Genomic DNA, 8,691 nt, shown 5'->3' with positions numbered 1-8,691 from the left:
TACAAATCTAATAAATAAATAATAAATAAAAAAATAAAAAAAATAATGATTTGTCTCTAATTCCATCATCTGAAGCCCAAGGTGGGGCCCTCTCAACCCTCTGCAGGGAGCAACAGCCAACATACTTACCATTGTCTGGAACAGACCCCTAGGTGCACCTTTGTCCTCTGGGACCTCTTTGTCCTCCAGGCCCTCACTGTTAAATATGGATTGCAATGTATCTCAACACCAGCAAAAGGATAAGGAAGCTGGTTGTGGAGATAAGACTAATTCCATCAGAGGAACTAGTAAAATACTAACCAAAGACTTTTGTACGCTGCAAACATTTTAATGATTATTGTTGAGCATACACAATGAAAATCTTCTTTTTAAACTTCAAACTGCAACAAGTTAAATAAATGTTTTTAATATACAAAGGAAATACAACATAAAGTAAAACTTGTTTTAAATGTGCCTTGCACCAGTAACCAGTGTCTTTTAAAAGCTTTATTGTTGAGTTGCACGCGCACACACACACACATACACACATGGACACACATTTGAGGATTTGGATCTTTATAGCGGGGTATTTGGAAATCAAAATATATTCCCACTTGAAATAATAATAAACGGTTGTGCATGATTATATGCAAATACCCTACCCCAACACTAGAATACTCCAACAGTGCAGGCACCATTAAAGGAAGGAAAGAAAGCTTGAGATGCCCATTGACTAAGTTAAGGAAGCAGGTTTCTGACCATTTAGCTTAAAGCCAGGAAAAACAAGGATCAATGATGGAATCGTAGTGTACAGGGTATTAAACGGTAGACTTTACACAAACGCACTGTTATAAATCTTGAATCAGTAAACACTGGAAATCTGCAGATCTGCTCTTTGGAACAGTCAAACATTTGCTTCAGCTTCTGGTTGCACAAGCCCTTGGAAGCATCACACACTGTTCTTGCCTTTTTCTTGCTGGCTGTGTAATTCATTGGGATTTGTTTTGACATTAGCAGCTAACAAAATTATTCCATGTGTTTCCAAAGCCTCATGGATAGGGGAAAAAGGCAAGTCTCGTTTGAGTACAGCATGGAGATTGTATTTTCTGCACAACAACACAGGAGGCTTCACTAGGTATGAATGCAAAACCAGTTTGAGATGTCCCATTTCAGAACATCAGTTCAGTTGAGATGAAAGCCTTTCTCCATGGTAGCAGCTAGGAGGCGTTCTCGCATAATCTCTTCAGAGGAATACTCAGGCAATTTAAGATAATGCACACAGGTATTCACAGATGGGTAACTTGCATCAGTAGCATCAACCTGTGAATAAATAGCCATAATGTAATTTAAAAAGAGAACAGAAACTATACCATACATTTCCATTTCAGTTCAAACATTTACTAACTCCGTAAGCATCAGATCCCTAGTCAGCATTTCCAAAATTTGGAAATTATAGTTCCACATTTGGAAGGCATCCAATTGGAGACGCTTAGAGTCTATTAGTTATAGTTGTTATTGTTGGTACGATGATAATGATGTTGATGATGACGACTTCCTATGCATAATGGCCAAATCACTATGAAAAGGTATCTGGCACCAGGCAAACAGAAGCAGATTTCTCAATGAGTTAACTCAAAGACAACTTCTTATAATAATACAACTAATGTAGTATGCACAGACAAGTTGTAAGATGTTCCTACCTTGCGTACAACAGTAAGACGAGGATGTAGGTTAGCCAATCCTCCTGGCGGAAGTGTTGAACAACCAGTTGTGAATTGGAGGAATGCTTTTCTTTCATCTGAAGACATGCCACATAAAACTCTTACAAATCTCAGGAACCCAGGGCTAAAATAAAACACACAAAGCAAATAGGTAAAAACTAGCTTTAAAAACCAACAACACAGATCCATTAAAAAGAATGACCCTAAAAACCACAGCCTCATGCCATGTTTCCCCCCCATCTGGAAGTGTGTTGGGCTGAGAATGAATGATTGATCCAAAGCCACATTGCTGAGGTCAACTTCTTTGAGCAGTTTTATATTTATCTCTATCACTAATATTTTGTCAAAATCTGCTTTTCTATAAATCTAAGACTACTGCTTCCATATCTTGCAGTCTGGAATGCGAAAAAAGTTCATATCCTTTCAGGTTCTTAAAAGGGTGCTACTATAGCTCACTTATCTTTTCTCAAAGCTAAATATACCTACTTTCCTCAGTCTTTCCTAAGACTCAGTTTCCAGCCACTGAATAATCCTTGGTACTGTCCCTTGCACCTGTTACAGTTTGTCTGAATCTGTCTTATGGTTTGGTATCTAGAGATTTAATTTGACCAAGATTAACCAGCACTAATTTATTAACAAAGCTCTGAATTTACTACAGATCATATATCTACAGATCATAATACTATAACACTATGGATTATAGGACTCATAACATTTCTTATACTGCTATATCCTCCATTTTAGGGTACATATTTTGTTTCTTCCTACGTACAGATATTTGTAATGTGTCAGTATTATTTTCAACTCATTTCTTCGCCTAGCAGGTTTTCTATTTTGGAGGTCATTTGTTTTAGCTTCCAATCAATAATAAAGCAGTGAGAGGTCCTTGGTGCTCTCTGAACATGTATTTTTTGGGGGTGGGGTGGGGGAAGACGTTTTACTATCTTAACTAGATAATATTATCAGTTCTAGTAAGGAATGGGGTTTGCTTTCAATTTATATTCTAGTGGCTTGCCCTGTCAATGTTGGTGGGAGTGGTCTTGGCAATAGTTTGCTTGGGCTGTTTACTGTTCACAAAAACCCAATCAAAGAACTGCCAAACAAAGTAACAGTAAACCCCATTCCTTACTATCACTTATGACGTTTCCTAGCTTGGGTATGACACATCTGCATGAAAATCAACCAAGCTCAGAGGGCACCAAGGACCCTCATTTCAACTCTGAGCTACAAATATTCTTTATCAATAATTAAACACTAATTTGTAATAATTGTACATAATGTACCTAATTTCTTCAATTACGTTTGGGATTTGAAAGTATTTAGGACAAAAACTGCATATTCTTAAGATTCTCCAAAATAATTTCACATAGCAAATCAAATTAAATGTCAGGGATTAAACCTTTGATAAATAGGATGCATCGGGTAAAGGAAAGCTTCTTAGAGCTCTCTCTATAGAAGGCAAGCTTCCAATGAAATTGTAAAAAAAACCATCTTTCAATCACATAAGATAATATGCACTGCTTAAAATATGGTGTGTGTAGTAATTTTTAAATAAATTTTAAACGTTCCGGAGATTGCAATGGGTTACCTCTTCATTTATATATATACAGTGGTACCTTTACTTAAGAACTTTTCTAGATAACAACCGGGTGCTGAAGATTTTTTTGCCTCTTCTTAAGAACCATTTTCTATTTAAGAACCCGAGCCCAGAAAAATTTCCCAGGAAATTTGAGAGCGGCACGAAGGCCCGGCCAGTTTCCTGCCATTCCCCCTTTAAATTCTGGCCATCTCAGGCTTTTCTGGGCTGCCAGAGGAGCCTTTTGGTGGCGCTTAAGGAGGCTCACCTGCTTCCTTCGCCAACGACTGTCCTCCTCTTCTTCCTCCTCCTCCTCCCACCCAAATTCTGAGCTTTTATTTCTTTCCTAATGGGTTTGCACACATTATTTGCTTTTACATTGATTCCTATGGGAAAAAGTGCTTCTACTTAAGAACGTTTCCACTTAAGAACCTGGTCATGGAACGAATTAAGTTCTTAAGTAGAGGTACCACTGTATATATGCATTCTTCCTCCAAACCAACTGTCAACTTCTGCATTTGCTTGACACCATTATTATCCTTTATGACCAAATCTTAAAATTAATAGAAATATGCTATTATTTGATGAAGTACCTGTCTCGAGTGTAGCCAAGTTTAGGTTCTGTGTAGTTGATTATATCTTCAGCTGCCCAGGATGGTGATTGATTACCACAAAGAATCATCTGAACTTCTTCATGGCTAAAGGAACTTAGCTTTTCCATTGGAAAGACTCGATTGAAGCCATCTTTATAGGGAAAAAACAAAGCAGAGGTGAGCATGCTTGATGATGTTTATCAGAAAAATAGTCTTGTTTCTTTTATTATAATATTCTCCTCGCACAAGTATATTGGCAAATCCTCTGAAATTATCTCTCTTTTAAAAACCAGTATAGAAACCAATTCAGCAAACTTTAGAATAACTAGGAATGTTTTTAAAAGTTGTTTTTCTTGGTACACTAAGATAAGCTTCCTTATGAGAGCTGCCTTTGGTGAGATGAATGGCACAGAAGCTAAATAAATAAATATTATCATTTCATTACAGTTAACTTAGGATTTGACTCTCCATATGTTGAAGACTCCAAATATCCTTAGACTCTGGTCATTCTACAATTACATGAATCCAAAATCATTTGGTACCCACTAATTTTAACTGAAAATAAATCCCTCACTACTTTATTTAGAAATGCCAATGATGACTTAAAAGCAATACATCTTTTCTTGCCAAGATCCAATCTTCCTTTTAAGTAAGAGATTTATGTTCTTATTTGTCAGTAATAAACAATTACATACCTCTGAAGGCATCCATTTGTTTCTGTATGCCAGTGTGCATGCAGAAGTCAAACATCAAATCCACATATTCTTCTGCATTATCCATAGTCACCAACTATAAAGAGATTATCAATGGACAAAAGGAGCTTGTTACATTACAGAAGAATTTTAAAGAAATATTGGACTTTACTAGTGTGCAAATGTTTATGAAATATTTGTAGTTTTTATAAATAGCTGTTCTGAATACAGATTTTTAAACTATATTTAATAAAACTTCTAATTGGCAACAATCCCAAAGGATTCAAGGCACTGAAAACTTCAAAAAATTAATTTCATATTATATAGACAACCTCTTCCTATATTGTGCTATATTGAAGCCTCCCTGAATGCAGGGCACAGACATGAAATTGTCTTGTTTCCAGAATAAGAGGTGCTATAGAAAAGGCCTGTTATTTCATTTATATCCCATATAGTTTGGGTGGGTGTGCTCAAAGTGCTGACTATTTAGATCAGGGCTGTGAAACTCCGATCAACTACTTCGCTAAGTGCTGCGGCTGAAATATGCCCTGCCAGATCCCCAGAAAAAGACTGTTAGTCTTGTAGAAAGTGGAGGCTAGAGGCTCCCCCTGCAGTTCTCCCCTTGGCAGCGGAATTGTCAATAGGGTGAAAGAGAACCACAGGAGCGGTAGCCCCGACTCATAAACAATGCCTGCCCCTATTCTCTGGAACCTCGCCAGGAAACCTGGACTGGAACTCCTACAGCCCCCTTACTAGTCAGTGAAGCCGAAGGAAGACAAGGCCACGAGAGGGAGACCTGACTCACAGCTGAACGGCTCTTACAATTAGTCCCAGAGGCTTGCCGGAGTTCTGGACAAGTACTCGTTATAAGGCTACATTAATTCGGTCCAAGTTCAAAGTGCTAGTGATTGGAAGACCAACCCACAGCTGATAGGTCTCAATTGTTTCCAAAGCCACCAGAGCATTGCCAATCTCCGGACAAGCATTCCTGGCAATATAAAAATTAGCGCTGCATCGACAAGACCACATGAGTGGGAACCCCGACTCATTGATGGTCAGCACTAAGTAGAAATGGGGCCTCACCAGAACCCACAAAAAAGAGTTCAAACAAATCTCACAATATGGAGGTGGGTTAAATCAGTTGTAAAACTGGTCCTTCTATCTGCAGCAATACAAGCCTCAGGGTGGCAGGGAGGCTTCTCACGCACACACCCATTCCCAGATAAATACAAACATCATAACCTGGAAATATTGAAAGTCCAAGGAAATTTCCTATCCCAAAATTGAGTAGAGAAATATATTTTGTGTCTCTCTTAGCTCGACTGAATAAAGCAGCTGGCTCATTGGGGGCTGAAGAGGAGACATGGCTGGATATTTCTTACTCGGTCCTCGGCTAACAGACAAGAAGTTAGCCCATGATTGGATACTCCAAGAAGCACACAGGAGAATGAGCAATGATGCAGATTTATCATTGTATAGAATCTCCAGTCACATACGTGGACATTATTCTGCACATCTTTCCATAATACTCTCAAATGGGATACTCAAAGCATGCCGGAAGTGTCTCAAGCTTGAAAACAGATCTTTGTTAGGAAATATCCTCTTCTGATATCAAATTTCTGTCAAAGTGGTCTGTTTCATGCTAGCAATCATTTGTATTCAAAAAGGGCTATTTCATTAAATTAAATCATTCAATAAATAATTAATTCAAAAAAATCTGCACACTACTAAATTCCCATGTTAGAATTATTTCCTACCTCATCTTCTCCACCAGGCTTGAGATCCACTGTTGTAAAACCATAAACTCTGGATGAAGGGCAAAACTGGAAATTAAGACTATAAAACAAAAACAACATTAGTATATTATAATTTTTTTTTTTTTACAGATAACGAAGTATCAGGAAGCATCACAGTATTTCCATGATAGTCACAGAAATATGGATTAATAAATAATATCACATTCATTCTTATACCCAATTGTAAGAATAAAAGTTTATCTCTGATGAAAGAGACCAAAAATTTCTCTAATCCAATATTTTGATTCTCCGTATTTTCAAATAATCCCCAAACTGAAAAAATCATTGTCTCTTATTATTTTTTCTGAGATCAATACTGAAACCCAGAAGTTCTGAACTGGAAAATATACCTGATCATAATGACTTTATTCTTATAGGTTCTTTATTTTAAACTAGAGAATTCTAAAAAAAAATATCCATATCTTTTGGTAGTTGATTGTATCTACTAATTTTAATTGAACAAATTAGCACTTTTTTGTTTATCCTGAACCGCATGTTACCTTGAAGAAAAATCTATCAATTTTTTCTAGTCAGCAAAATTTATCTAGCATAATCTATTCATAATCATAACTTCATTATACTGAAGGATATCTTAATACCAAATTAATAATAATAATAATAATAATAATAATAATAATAATAATAATAATAATAATAATAAATTAGATTTGTATGCTGCTCCTCTCCGAAGACTCAAATATATACATGAACAGAAAAAGCCTGTTTACATTTTAAAAAATCTACACAAGGCTTTAATATTATCAAATTGAATGTTAATGCTACAAATAATATCAATTATATTTATGTGATTTTGTTTAGAAAACATGTAGTTTATACAATTTTTAAATTAGATATACAAATTCCTTTAACCAACATTTACAAAAGCAAGTTAAGAAAAACTCTCTTACCCTAAATCTTCTATACTAAGTGGAGGTCCAGAACCTGATGGATTCTTCATCATAAGTTCTTGAAGTTTAGTATTTTTTTCATCTTCTGAAAGGCCTTTGTTGCTTAATATTTGACGTCTCTTAATTGCAAGATCCTTAATTTCCTTTAAAAATCTTGCTCTGTGAGGGTTTACCAGTTCAAAATCTTCCCATGTTAGGATTCCATTAAACCATGCTGGAGGCTTAGGTTTTGGCGGGTCAAGAATAAATTCAGATTTGGAATCCTCTTCAAAACTTCCTACTGACAGGGAATCGTGTCCCTCCTCTGTAGAGGCTTCTGATTGACTTTCAGTGCAGTGCAAGTCTCTGTCACCCCTTGATTCATAAATCAGTTTACTCATATTGCTTTTAATATCACCCATGCACATGAGTTTAAAAAAAGGCTTAGAAATTGGCAGGTCTACAAGTCTATTGTCCTGGATACATTTAGCTAAGAAAATCCCAAGAAAATGGAAGAGCTTAGTGATTCTTTCAAGTTCATCACTATCCTGTGGGAAAGGTGCTGTGAAGAGCCCGCAAGATCGCTGTACATAGTAACCCGGAGGTTTCAATCCACCGCCGATATCAACCTTTTTTTTAAGAAAAAAAAAAGAGGCAAAGGAGAAAAGTGTCATTGAAATTACATAGTACAGTATCTTTTATTTGTATTTATTCTGAAAAGAAAATATACCTGTCGTGATTCGTCATCTGGAAAATCATCATCACAGAGCCAAGCTCCCAATTCTGTTCTCTGGAATTCTGCTGCTACTAATGCATAAAATTCCAACGTAGGCCCTAATCCTGTTCCTTCCTCCCCTAAAAACTCCACCTGAAAATCAATTAAAGAAAAGCTTTAAGTAACTCCAAGGGTAATGTTACCTATCTTACAGCATACAAACAAAATTCAGATTTGACCTTCTATAGATAACCTTTGTTTTACTTGAAGAAGAGACAGAGAATCAATAGAAACTTCCAGTGAATGAAAATGGAAGACTGAATAATTTTTGTTTCCTATGCAATATGCACAGAGTAAAAGGAAGCTGCAAACTTCTTTTCCCTTTACTCCAGAGAGACCAGCGGATAGACAGACAGATTGATTGTCTTGTTAATTTTTATTTTATTGCTCTTTAAGAAAACGGTTATATTTTACCTCCAAAACTGACTTTCTATCTGCATGAATCTGCATAACATTTTCTGCCCATTCCATCAAGGATTCACCACGTGGAACTTTGACTCTTTCGTGTTTAAGGCGCCCAACTCTGAATTCTCCTGGATCATCTCTTCGTGCAGTACTTGTAGTTCGTGTTCGCTCAACAGTTGCCTCACGTCGATTCTGCAGCCACACAATTGCTCTGGTAAGAAAAAGAAATGCATTCGTTTAGTTTAAAATGCTAAGCATCTCTGTTAT

General features: G+C 36.5%; 1 protein-coding gene across 11 annotated transcripts in view; it reads right to left on the bottom strand.

Annotated features, from left to right (window-relative positions):
- Window positions 1-307: 307 nt before the first annotated feature.
- Window positions 308-8,691, bottom strand: part of HECTD1 (HECT domain E3 ubiquitin protein ligase 1) — a 74,439-nt gene continuing 66,055 nt past the window's right edge. For all 11 annotated transcript variants that reach the window (XM_070755926.1, XM_070755968.1, XM_070755920.1 and 8 more), the window contains 8 exons: window positions 8,434-8,635; window positions 7,975-8,112; window positions 7,266-7,873; window positions 6,319-6,397; window positions 4,565-4,658; window positions 3,870-4,020; window positions 1,680-1,824; window positions 308-1,299 (listed from right to left, as the gene is read on the bottom strand). In XM_070755926.1, the coding sequence (XP_070612027.1) occupies window positions 1,162-1,299; window positions 1,680-1,824; window positions 3,870-4,020; window positions 4,565-4,658; window positions 6,319-6,397; window positions 7,266-7,873; window positions 7,975-8,112; window positions 8,434-8,635 (1,555 nt within the window). In that variant the 3' untranslated portion in view covers window positions 308-1,161. The remainder of the gene's footprint in view (window positions 1,300-1,679; window positions 1,825-3,869; window positions 4,021-4,564; window positions 4,659-6,318; window positions 6,398-7,265; window positions 7,874-7,974; window positions 8,113-8,433; window positions 8,636-8,691) is intronic.

The sequence above is a fragment of the Erythrolamprus reginae genome, chromosome 1 (assembly GCF_031021105.1).
Source record: "Erythrolamprus reginae isolate rEryReg1 chromosome 1, rEryReg1.hap1, whole genome shotgun sequence".
NCBI classification, from domain to species: Eukaryota; Metazoa; Chordata; class Lepidosauria; order Squamata; family Dipsadidae; genus Erythrolamprus; species Erythrolamprus reginae.
The sequence above is the reverse complement of the archived record's forward strand: the minus strand, read 5'-3'. Positions and strand labels throughout refer to the sequence as shown.